At 41.2% G+C, this 13,095-nt stretch overlaps 1 protein-coding gene across 1 annotated transcript in view; it reads left to right on the forward strand.

Annotated features, from left to right (window-relative positions):
• The window catches only part of CERS6 (ceramide synthase 6), a 316,537-nt gene that overhangs the window by 206,065 nt on the left and 97,377 nt on the right, over positions 1–13,095 (forward strand). Inside the window, exon 6 of the mRNA XM_089660323.1 lies at positions 2,579–2,671. Coding sequence (XP_089516449.1) covers positions 2,579–2,671 — 93 coding nt within the window. The remainder of the gene's footprint in view (positions 1–2,578; positions 2,672–13,095) is intronic.

Here is a 13,095-nt window from a genome sequence, read left to right on the forward strand (position 1 = left end):
GTAACAGTACTCACAGGTAACTTTAGACCTTCTTTGATCTTCCTGGAGCTGACTGTTGGCTGAGTCCTTGCCATTTTGGCTATTCTTCTATCCATTTAAATGGTAGTTTTTCACTTTCTTCCACGTCTTTCAGGTTTTGGTTGCCATTTTAAAGCATTTGCGATCATTTTAGCTGAGCAGCCTATCATTTTCTGCACTTCTTTATATGTTTTCCCCTCTCCAATCCACTTTTTAATCAAGGTACGCTGTTCTTCTGAACAATGTCTGGAACTACCCATTTTCCTCAGAATTTCAGAGAGAAATGCACTGTAACCAGCATGTACAACATTTGCTGCCTTCCTTCCTTAAATAAGGGCAATAATTGCCACCTGTTTTTCAAAGAATGAATGACCTCACTAATAGAACTCCACACTGCTATTATTTTGAACATGCCCCTTTCAATTAGTGACTCAATTACACAGAATCAGCAGCATGCATGTCATGACTGTTGGGTCTGTTGGATTTCTATTACTCTACTACACCTACTAGTAAATATTTTGCCATGTAGAAATATCATTTCTACCAAAAACAGTGACTGATCAGGTTAGTGATGTCTGACTGCTATTGTTTTGAACACAACTGTCTGTGCACACGCAGGAGGTAGGGAGAAAAAAACATAAATTTTGCCTAGGTGAGAAACATGGAAGTGCAGCTTTGCAGCACAAAATAAAATTTAAGCTGGCTATAGGCAGGTCAGTTTTTTCATTCAACCAGCAGGTTGAGTGAAAAAGCTGACCCGATTTCCGCATAAACACATTTAAAGTGGATGGGGGAATCCTCCTGCTAAGCTATTGCATTCAAATAGCACTGATCAAGTGGGGAAAATCCGACAGGGCAGTTGTACAGAAGTTGATGCATATATGGCTGGCTATGGTTAAAATTAAAAAAAAAATGTCTAATTGTAGGAGATGTTGGAGGCAGGGCAACATGACTTGACCTTTAGGGTGAAGGTCCCCTTTAAATTCAAAACCAAGGGAAAAACTACTGCCATTGAAGGATTAAGCTTGCTCTATCAAGTAAGACTGAATGTCAAATTTTCATTTTTGTAGTCGGTCTTGATTCTAATTAAAAATAAAATGTTTCGAGACATGTCAGGGAAAGTTCCATAGATGCTGGCCTTTCTAATCTTTGTATTCTGGGGATAATGGTGGCAGTATCACCCAGCAGGCCCTATGTTTAAATATCAATACAACTTAGTGTGCTTTGGAAGCTTGCATTAGAAATAAAATGTTAGCTCAGAGTTTGAAAAGAATATGAGCCGACAACATGAAGGATTTTTTTTAAACCCTGGAGGTTCACATCTGTTGCTGAACACTACATAGATATTTGGAAAGAGCTGATCTTTGCAGAGGCCATTTCATGTTTCTGAGCCCCAGCTGTTTAATTCTATTTCAGAAATTATTCTGTGTCCCTAAATGTTGGGCTTAGCAGACTGCAGTAGCTTTATTAATGACGCTTTACTTATAGACAAATGGTCACGACTGGAGTTATAAATAATTTAAGCCTGAATCTTATATAACCATGCAGGATTACTTGTCAAACATGCATATTTTCTCCCCAATTTGTTTTTGGATACTTTGTGTTGTATTATTCCGTTTTAGTCAGATGGTAAATGGTCCCATGAAGTTTCTGCCATGTCAAATTCCAAAAACAAATTGTAGGTTGAAGCACTACACCACTGATAAAAGTCACAGGGACAATCCAAAGTGTAGCCTATTCTTTGGATAGTCTCCTTGACTTTCATTGGTATAAAGTTGTATGTGGACCTCTTAACAGTGGTGTGTGTGGTGTTCCAATTTGCATTTTTTTCCATTATTCTACACAAGGAGAATGGGGAGATCCTTTGGAGCCTTCTTTTTTCAACCTTTTCAACACAGAGGAACCCTTGCAATAACTTTCCGGTCTTAGCATGGAACCCTGGTTAAGAAGCCCTGCTCTGGAGTGTAGAAGCTACCTACCCAGAAACCAGATTACCTGAATCAACATCAACATTTTAAGTTAGCAATGCCAATAATATCATTTTATGGGTCCAGTGCATTTTTCCCACTTTCCTCAATTTGTCAAATGCCAGAAATAGTTTTTTTTTTAAACATTGGTTAGTGTACGTATAACGGTTTAAACCCTTGACATTTTTGTTTGCTTTCTGTGTGCCATTGAGTAGATTTTCCTTTATGTCTGAGAGGGAATCTCTTTGATACCATATTAGAGGTTACCATCTGAGACATTTTCTTTGCCCTGGTGATAGCACTGGACAGCAAAAACACATAACAAAATAAAATGAGTGAGTTTTTGACCATTCTGTATTCCAAGTTTCCACATCCCCCCCCACAAAAAAAAAATAGCACCTGGTTGATGTACCCTAAAGGCTTAAAGTCTGGTGAGAATCATACTTCATAGCCACTAATAACTGGAGAGATTGTTATGACATGTTTTGCAGAGTTCCACTTGTGTTTCTACACTTTGTAAATACTTTGCTATATGCTGTACTCTGTAATCTTGCATATTTATTAAAATTAAAACAGTTCTGTTTGTTTTTCAGCAACTAACAGCTGACTTGCATTACTACTACATTGTCGAGCTCTCCTTTTACTGGTCTTTGATGTTTTCTCAATTTACAGACATCAAACGAAAGGTAAAAACTAATTTCATCACATACCCACACATTGTTACATTAAATTGTTGAGCTTTCCTTCAATAGAAAAGAAATAAGTACAGAAATGTTTTTTTTTGTTTTTTGTTTTTTTTAGCCGTTATGATGATCCTTTACATTGTCCTATTAATCCATTATTTGTCTGTATTTATATGTATGTGATTCCTGCTAACAGCAGATAAGTTTATTTGTAAATGTCATCTTTGCAGCAATAAACTAAGTTTATGAATCTGTTGAAATTGTCATTGTGTTATATCTCTTGGATGGTTTATGCATATTGTAACTTTTTTTTCAAATATATTAAAACATATCTAAACCCAAAAACGTAATATATTGCAGTTTAGCAATCCCTAGATATAATGGCTGCATTACTTTGGATTTTTTCAGGGGTCTTTTTTTCCTTTATTTTTTATTTTTGCTTTTCAGAAAACATGACAGTTAGAGGGTTGAAACAAACCATTTACCATGTACAAGGGTGTTACAATGGTCAGTTTTTATTCATTTAGTTAAAACCTTTAAAATGTTTCTGTAACTACTTGAAAAGTAACTACTTACAAAGTGTTAAATAGAGTTCAGCTTTAATTTGTTAGCCACTTATTTTTTTTATATAAAGTGGCATGGGTTCTCCAAATAGAGAAAACATTAGGTGCTGTTTGCTTTCAGACAGCCTCTCACTAAATGAATGAGCTGCACAGAGTAAATTAAGAGGAAGGAATGGGGTTTATTCACTCCTCTGACTCATTCAGCTGTGTGTGCAGTAAAGGTTAGCCTAGGAAATGTGTGAAAATGAGCCTAGAGTTCCAACTCCTAGCTCAAAATAGGTACAATAAATATAAAAGACCTGATCTTTCTCAGTAACACTTACAGGTCTTGCTCCTCCCCCAGCCTGTGACTGGACAGCGAAAAAAGAAGCAGCACAATGATGAGCTAATCTATCTGTCACTCTGATGTCATGTTGCACATGAGCACTACAGCACATCTGATTGGCTCCTTTTGCTGCTCCTCCCTCTCTAAATGTGAGCTAGGCTGCAGAGTGGCTTGCAAGAGGCTAATACCAAGTGTGCCACTTGCATTTATAATTATGATGTATTCATAAATAGAGAGTGAAGGGGCTGCAATATTTTGTGTCTTTTTGTTATCTGGCCAAAGTTCAGCTTTAAATATGAACCTGTCAAGGTAGCAAAAAGGGCATTGTAAATTCTGACTCCTCTTAGACATTGCTTGTTGTATGTCTGGCTTCTGTCATCATGAAGCCAGTGATGGCAAGATCTCCTGAACTGCAGGATGAGAATGATGACCAGGTATCAAGTCAGCATTGGCAGTGCCCAACTTTTTGACAGGTTTTATTTTTGTATTTTTATGTATTTGCTTTTTAGATGTATTTAAATGTAGTCAGCTTAGTATAAATAATGGTATCAATATACAGTCAGGTCCATTAATATTGGGACATCAACACAATTCTAACATTTTTGGCTCTATACACCACCACAATGGATTTGAAATGAAACGAACAAGATGTGCTTTAACTGCAGACTGTCAGCTTTATTTGAGGGTATTTACATCCAAATCAGGTGAACGGTGTAGGAATTACAACAGTTTGCATATGTGCCTCCCACTTGTTAAGGGACCAAAAGTAATGGGAAAGAATAATAATCATAAATCAAACTTTCACTTTTTAATACTTGGTTGCAAATCCTTTGCAGTCAATTACAGCCTGAAGTCTGGAACGCATAGACATCACCAGACGCTGGGTTTCATCCCTGGTGATGCTCTGCCAGGCCTCTACTGCAACTGTCTTCAGTTCCTGCTTGTTCTTGGGGCATTTTCCCTTCAGTTTTGTCTTCAGCAAGTGAAATGCATGCTCAATCGGATTCAGGTCAGGTGATTGACTTGGCCATTGCATAACATTCCACTTCTTTCCCTTAAAAAACTCTTTGGTTGCTTTTGCAGTATGCTTTGGGTCATTGTCCATCTGCACTGTGAAGCAGCGTCCAATGAGCTCTGAAGCATTTGGCTGAATATGAGCAGATAATATTGCCCGAAACACTTCAGAATTCATCCGGCTGCTTTTGTCAGCAGTCACATCATCAATAAATACAAGAGAAATAGTTCCATTGGCAGCCATGCATGCCCACGCCATGACACTACCACCACCATGTTTCACTGATGAGGTGGTATGCTTAGGATCATGAGCAGTTCCTTTCCTTCTCCATACTCTTCTCTTCCCATCACTCTGGTACAAGTTGATCTTGGTCTCATCTGTCCATAGGATGTTGTTCCAGAACTGTGAAGGCTTTTTTAGATGTCGTTTGGCAAACTCTAATCTGGCCTTCCTGTTTTTGAGGCTCACCAATGGTTTACACCTTGTGGTGAACCCTCTGTATTCACTCTGGGGAAGTCTTCTCTTGATTGTTGACTTTGACACCTACCTCCTGGAGAGTGTTATTGATCTGGCCAACTGTTGTGAAGGGTGTTTTCTTCAACAGGGAAAGAATTCTTCGGTCATCCACCACAGTTGTTTTCCGTGATCTTCCGGGTCTTTTGGTGTTGCTGAGCTCACCGGTGCGTTCCTTCTTTTTAAGAATGTTCCAAACAGATGTTTTGGCCACGCCTAATGTTTTTGCTATCTCTCTGATGGGTTTGTTTTGTTTTTTCAGCCTAATGATGGCTTGCTTCACTGATAGTGACAGCTCTTTGGATCTCATCTTGAGAGTTGACAGCAACAGATTCCAAATAGCACACTTGAAATGAACTCTGGACCTTTTATCTGCTCATTGTAATTGGGATAATGAGGGAATAAGACACACCTGGCCATGGAACAGCTGGGAAGCCAATTGTCCCATTACTTTTGGTCCCTTAACAAGTGGGAGGCACATATGCAAACTGTTGTAATTCCTACACCGTTCACCTGATTTGGATGTAAATACCCTCAAATTAAAGCTGACAGTCTGCAGTTAAAGCACATCTTGTTTGTTTCATTTCAAATCCATTGTGGTGGTGTATAGAGCCAAAAATGTTAAAATTGTGTCGATGTCCCAATATTTATGGATCTGACTGTATATATATATATAGTGCATGTGTAAAGGGCAGTTCCAATGACACATTTTTTTTTGGTTTCGTACAGAGCTGAGAATGATTGGAATTTCTGTCAGGTCCTTATTGTTCTCTGTGCCACTGTTTTAAAAAATTCCCTTAATTTCCTGTCCTGGGGATGGAAGGACAAGAAATGATGGCAAATCGCTGAAATGAGAAGGTATTGGAAACACACTGCAAAATAGAACTGGGAAAGCTTTGAACATTTGTCAGGTTCTTATTGCCATTTGGGTCTTCCTATCCTGGTGATACCTGCTCCCTTCATTCTTGCCTTGGTGTCACAGGGACAAAACCACCAGTAGGGTCACATGTGCTATGAAAACATGACACATACATTTGCTTCTGTCCTCATTGTTTTTAGTTTAGAGAAAAGAGAAAAAACAAAAGAAACTACTGTAAAAAAATAGATTTCCTGATCACAAATCCTGACGTGTCACCTTGTTGTCAATTATAGTCAAGGCACAGCAATGATAGTGTGATTTTTTTTTTTAAACTGGTGATCAATACGTAGCTCTAGCCTTATAGAGGTTATGTGGACAATTAGATTAAGACAGTTTTTGCCTACATTTAATTAGAAAGAAAAACTGTTTAATTAAAGCTGAACTTCAGGCAGCTATAAAAGGCACACATCAATGTGGCTCTCTATTCATTAATGCGTCCTTAAATACATAATTAAATTCAAGCAATGTGTGTAGCTGAACCTGACTTGGTGTAAAGCTCTTGCAAACCACTGTAAAATACAGCTCAGATTGGGAGAGGGAAACCCAGCACGAGGAGTCAGTTGGTTGTCCTAAAATGCGCATGTGTCCACTAGTGTCATGCTGATAGAAGGAGAGAGCAGAGTGATATAGAGCTGAGCTCATTAGCCTACTGATTCTCCAGACACAGGCTTGGAAGGAAAAGGATCTTTAAGTCTTAATAAAAATACAGGTTGCCTTTTAGTGAACCTGTACTATATGGACCCCCCCCCCCTTTCCTTAACACAGACTCCTTTCTTAACCTTTTACCTTCATTGTACTGCCATGCTCAGCACTGCACATCCTTTGCAGTGATAATGTCTCTGCTGGAGCATCCTCAAAGTGCACATGTGCACCATGGCTCTCTGCATTCCTATAGGTGATTCATTCTCCAGCCATTCAGTGAACTTTGGCTGCAGCACAGGTATGTACTGTAAAGACACAGCGGCGGGGACATTTTCGCTAGAAAGGCTGTGCGGCACCAGGTAGTACCTCAAAATGAAGATTGCAGAAATGGGGATCAAAGTAAGTGATTAGCACAGCAGGCTGTACTAAGGGGTGGTGGACCATTACAAAAAGTACACTAACAATGAAATTGCACTTTAATGGAAACATAGATAAATCAGGTCTGCTGCCCTGCCAGGTAGGACCGTTCTGTGTGGCAGATCTGAGTAAATCACAGGACTGGATGGAGAGAAATACAAATCCTTTGCCTTTTAAAAAGCAATTACATGTGTATTTCATCTGTGTATTTAGCCCGGTGCCTCAAGGTTAGTTGTTAGGGAAGAAATTGTCAGTCCAGCTGTAAACAAGACAGTTTTATCTCCATGTTTCAGTGACAGCAGGAAAAATATAATTGAATTCTGGAAAAGTGTGCACAGGAATATTAAAACAAAATAGTCAATAAATGCTATTTAAGCTTGGCCTGATTTATCATATTAAATTGCAGTGAGCGTGATATTGTGGTGGAAGGGTACAGACAGGGGCAGACTGACAACTAATGGGGCCCCCGGGCAATAGGGGATCATGGGGCCCCTGTGTCCTCGCGCACACCCAAAAAAGCCTATGAAAAAGCCAATAAAAGGTACCAGCGGCATCTCATGGGGCCCCCTACTGACCCCGGGCCCTTGGGCAATGCTCGAGTGCAAATAAAGTACAAATAAAATGACCCGTTCAAAATTCTGCATATCCTTAGTTATTAATACTGTGCATTGCCCCCTTTAGCATCAATGACAACATATAGTCTCTTGTAATAGTTGTCTGAGACCCCCAAATCCTTGCAGGTGGTATAGCTGCTCATTCATCTTGTCAAAATGCCTCCAGGTCATGTCTTTGGTCATCTTGTATGAACTGCACGTTTGAGCTCTCCCCAGAGTGTCTTAATGATATTAAGGTCAGGAAACTGTGATGGTTACTCCAGAACCCTCACCTTTTTCTGCTGTAACCACTGGAGGGCCAATTTGTCATTGTTGTGCTGGAAAGTCCAAGAGCATCCCATGCGAAGCTTTCAAGCAGAAGAATGCAAATTGCTTGCCAGTATTTTCTGATAACATGGCGCATTCATCATACCATCAATTTTCACAAGATTCCCCATGCCTTTAGATCCCACACACCCCCAAAATATCAGGTAGCCACCACCATGCTTCACAGTGGGAATGATATTCTTGTTGCTATAGGCTTTGGGGGCCCCTCTCCAAATACGCTTATGGTTATGATCATAAAGCTCTATTTTGATCTCGTCATGTCAGATTGCAGTGTGCCAGAAGCTGTAAGGCATTTTAAGCTGTGTGTTTCACCTTGTGTGTCTGTACCAAGGCCAAACATTCCAGGGTATGTAAACTTTTGATCAGGGTCGTTTGGGTGATTTCTGTTATTATGATTTAAAAAGGAGCCAAAAAAACTATGCAATAATAAATGGTTTCATATGATCACTATCCTTAAATAAAAGACAGTTTTTTTTTTGCATGATCAGTTATATTTTCAATATCAATACTGAAATTTCATGATTTCTGCCAAATTTCATGACTTCTGCAAACCTTGGATCACAACCATATATTGTAGCTTAGATCGCCCTAAATGTGGTAGATGCATATTTTCTTTAATTACCTTCAAAGGAAACCCTGTTCTCCTAAAGGATATCTAAACCCAAGAACATAAATGTAATACAGAGGTGTCCCAAGGGTTGGTGTCAACCGGTGCGGTAACACATGGTGTCACCCCAGGCTCTGTGTTGGGAGACGGAACGATGTCCTATGCAGGGGGCGGCAAGTGATGTGTGATGCAGAGGGGCGGGCTCTGGGTGGGGTTATTACCATTCATGGACTGACATGTAGAGTAGGAGCCGTCCAATCAGAGGACTGGAGCGGACTTCGCTCCGGTGTACGGGGAACAGCCTGGGTGTGAATTGGCCTGTAGCAGCGGCTGTGATCCCCAGAAGAGAAAGGAGAGGGAGTAGAACTTCTGCTTCCCATCACCTAGGCAAGGGGTCTCCAAACTTTCTGAACAAATGGCCAGTTTTCTGGTCTTCTGACTTTAGGGGGACCAGACTGTAACCAGTGGGAGTGGAAAATGCAGCAGAAATAGTGCCCAATCCTTGGCATCAGTAGAAGGAATAGCGCCATATTATTGGTATCAGTGAGAGTACCCCACCAACATTGGTGTCAGTGGAAGGAATGGTTCCTCAACACTGGTATCAATGAAAGAAAATTTGCCTCAATATTGGTGTCAGGGAAGGACTGGTGCTCCAGCATTGGGAGTGGGAGGAAAAGTTCACCATCTTTAGTGTTAGTGGAAGTAATAGTGTTCTGTAGTTTATATCAGTGGGAGGAATTATGTCCCGATGTTGGTGTTAGTGGAAAGAATGGTGCCTTATATCAGTGAGAGGAATAGTGCCCCAAGGGCCAGATAAAGACAATCAAAGAGCCTCATCCAGCCCCCCGGGGCCGCAGTTTGGAGACCACTGATCTATGCGTTGGCAGAGGAAGAGGAAACGAGTACCTGTCAAAATCAAAAATCGGGTACCCGCTAATCCACACCCCCTCCTGCTCCCCAAAGGTGCCAATCCTTGACGGGGAACGGGGGATGAGACCTTAAAGTGGAACTTCCTCTTTTGGGTGGAGCTCTGCATTAATTCAGAAAAGTTCCTTCTGTTGTTCTCAGTCTCCTCCAAATCTCCTAATTCCTTTTTATGCTGGTGTGATCCGACTTCCTATTGGAGGGTGGCTACATTCAGTCTTTATGGTCTCACTGTATGTAGAAATATAGTCATCCTCTATTGCATGCCCCAGATTATGGGATTTGTAGTGTGCATACAGCAGTGCACATGACTGCAACTAATGTGAACTGCTCATTCCAAATAAACAGACGTGAGGCAGAAAATTAGAGGTTCTGGAGCTCACAGAGGGTGTTACAAAGAGGTAGAAAAACACAGTAAAAACTATTTCAGGAAAAATACATCACAGGGCCATGAAATAGTGGATGTGCATGGATTATATATGGAGAATTAGGGTATTCTTTAGTGTCACTTTAACAATGAGTCTTTTCAGTTATTGTCTCCTCAATTTATATACAGTATTTAATTTTTTAAAAACTTTTTTGTTGTGGTTTCTGCTATTGTATCTCTGAGCACGGAGGAGCAGGAAGAGTTTGAGCCAATCTCTATTGTAGGGATGTAGCTACTGCAGCAGCAATTTAAAATGACCTTACTTGTACCAAGGTTTTCATAACAGAATACCAAATACACGGCGCTGGCGATATGCATGGCTGAGCATCAGCTGTAATTTTAGTAGGGAACATTTTCTGCTAAAAAATCTCTATTTCTCCTGGTAGAGAATATTCATACAAATAAACTGTGACTTTTTAATAGAGTGGAATGTTCTGCACAACTGACAGATTGAAAGTTCCTAAAACAGATCAGAAAAGTATCATTGAATCAGTCATTGAAAGCCAAAATAGGGGAAAATGATTTCCTTTTGCAGTGGGGCTTCATCTGTACTGCTCCTTTGTGTACTAGGGTACCAGTAAAGGGGAAAACACATACATAGCAAAAAATGTCCCTCCTAATGCTCAGAGTACTACCACTGCCAGAAGGTAACCAATTGGATAACCATGGGTTCCACCAGGGATGCTTGGCTGGTGCAGCCTTCCTCAGATAGGGGAATCCCGTAGTAACTACAAAAAGGAAGAAAAGGAAGGCACAAACATCTAGTGCATTGCTGGCAATTTATTTATTTAAAAATCCAAGAAATGACAAATGGATACTCACAAAGGTAGAAGGCAAAATGATGTTAAAAAACACAAGATGCCACAGTGTGTGGAAGCCACGTGTAGACATGCAACCCTGCCAAGCTTGCAAGCTAAAGCGTTTCGGGGGTGCGCCACTTTCTTCAGAACTCAGCTCAGCTCCGAAGAAGGGGATGCGCCCCAGAAACGCACCAGTTGACTTCTCCATCAAGATCAATAACACAATCATCATTCCCTCCCCTCATGCTAGGGTACTAGGTGTAATCTTAGACTCCCATCTGTCCTTTCACCCCCAAATCCAATCACTGTCCAAATCTTGTAGACTTCACCTCTGCAACATCTCCACGATACGCCCATTCCTAACCTCGGAAACCACTAAGCAACTTATTCACTCCCTTGTTATATCTCGCCTTGACTATTGTAACTCCCTCCTCATTGGCCTACCGAATTGCAGGCTATCCCCTCTTCAGTCTATCTGTCAGGAATGGACTCACCATTAGCGGTGGGACTCATCTGCCGTGTGGGCTGCAGTACTAGAGCTGGCCAGCGGGTGCTCTCAGCAACCAGAAGCTCACTCCTGCAATCAGCCATCACCTGAGGCTGATTGCAGGAGGTGTATTTAAAGAATGGCCAGACCTGCAGTCAGTGCCTTGGTGTATGTTTCCCGTGAGCCCCTGTACCTGCATCCTGTCTGCTTCCTGCCTGATTCCTGATTCTGCTTTGATCCTGACTCTGAATGAACTCCGCCTGTCCTGACTTTGGCTATTCCTGACCACTCTCCAGCCTGCTCCTTTGGTACCTTGTCTGCCTGATTGTTCCGGACCCGGCCCATCTGACTACGCTCTGCCTGCTCCTTTGTGTCTTGTCTGCCCGATGGTTCCTGACCCGGCCTGCCTGACCACTCCACCTCACCAGCCCTGACTGCTCTTGTCTGTGTACATTCCGTTATCAGTTGGAGGTCTTGTGCGTTTTATATTTGTGTATACCTTTAATAAATTATATTGTTACACCATACTTGAGCCTGCGTTTCCCTGTGTCAGTTCACACATCTTTGGTCTAACCGGGAGCCCTGACATTATCATGAATGCTGCTGCCAGACTTATCCACCTTTCTAACAGTTCTGTATCTGCCACCCCTCTCTGCCAGTCCCTCCACTGGCTTCCCATTGCCAAACGGATAAAATTCAAAACATTAACAATAACGTATGAAGCCATTTATAACTCTTCCCCAAATTACATCAACGATCTTGTCTCTAAATATCACCCAAACCGTACTATCCGCTCCTTGCAAGACCTCCTGATCTCTAGCTCCCTTGTCTCCTCCTCCCATGCTCATCTCCAGGACTTCTCCAGAGCTTCCCCCATCCTCCGGAACTCTCTACCCCAATTTATCAGACTATCGCCTACTCAGCTCACTTTTAGGCGATCTCTGAAAACCAATCTCTTCAAGGAAGCCTATCCTGCCCTCAGCTAATAATGGAATCTTCTACTCTTCCAACCAGTCCATCCCCCAAAATTACTACATTTTGTACCACTAGCCTCTCCCTCCTAGATTGTAAGCTCCAAGGAGCAGGCCCTCTTTTCCCTCTTGTATTGAACTGTATTGTTCCTGTATTGTCTCCCGTTATATTGTAAAGCGCTGAGCAAACTGTTGGCGCTATATAAATCCTGTATAATAATAATAATAAAGCACCCCAGTGCCCGCAGGCTCTTAGGTTGGCAATAGATGGATCGCTCGATAGAAAAAACAAATTCCTCCATCCACACAAGCAATCCTCCATGCTGTGTTATTGTATTCTGACAGTGGGGACTCCTCTGCTGTCAGAATACATTGATCACTTCTGCAGCCACTGATCGAATACAAATTTTCTAACATCTCATTCAACAAAATCAGTTGTTACATTGACTACTGTTAAGGAAGTCATATATGGATTAAAATGTGGTTGGTCCTTGCTGAACCGGTCAAATTGTGATCCATCTATGGCCATACGTCATCATATACAAGGTCTATTGGCCAAGGGACCACCTTCAGTTCAGAGCATTGGGAAGAAGAGGAGGGGGCTGGGTGGCAGGGGAGCATGGGATGAGATAAATGAAAATCCTTTTACTTTAAATAGGCATTTAACTTTAATTCAAGGGCATTTATTTCCCCAGGGTTCAGCCTTAAATGCTTAAAAACCAGAGATTGTGTGAGGTTTAAAGGGAATTTCTACTGTACCTATAGATTTAGCCAATCCAGTCCTAAATGTTGATAAAATATAAACGTTCTACATTGGATTCAGCTTTTCATGCTGTTCTCCCAGGGTTTTACATTCTACCTGCCTGTCTAAAGTAT

This window comes from Staurois parvus, unplaced genomic scaffold (assembly GCF_062004578.1).
Source record: "Staurois parvus isolate SC_StPar_1 unplaced genomic scaffold, SC_StPar_1.0 ptg000031l, whole genome shotgun sequence".
NCBI classification, from domain to species: domain Eukaryota; kingdom Metazoa; phylum Chordata; class Amphibia; order Anura; family Ranidae; genus Staurois; species Staurois parvus.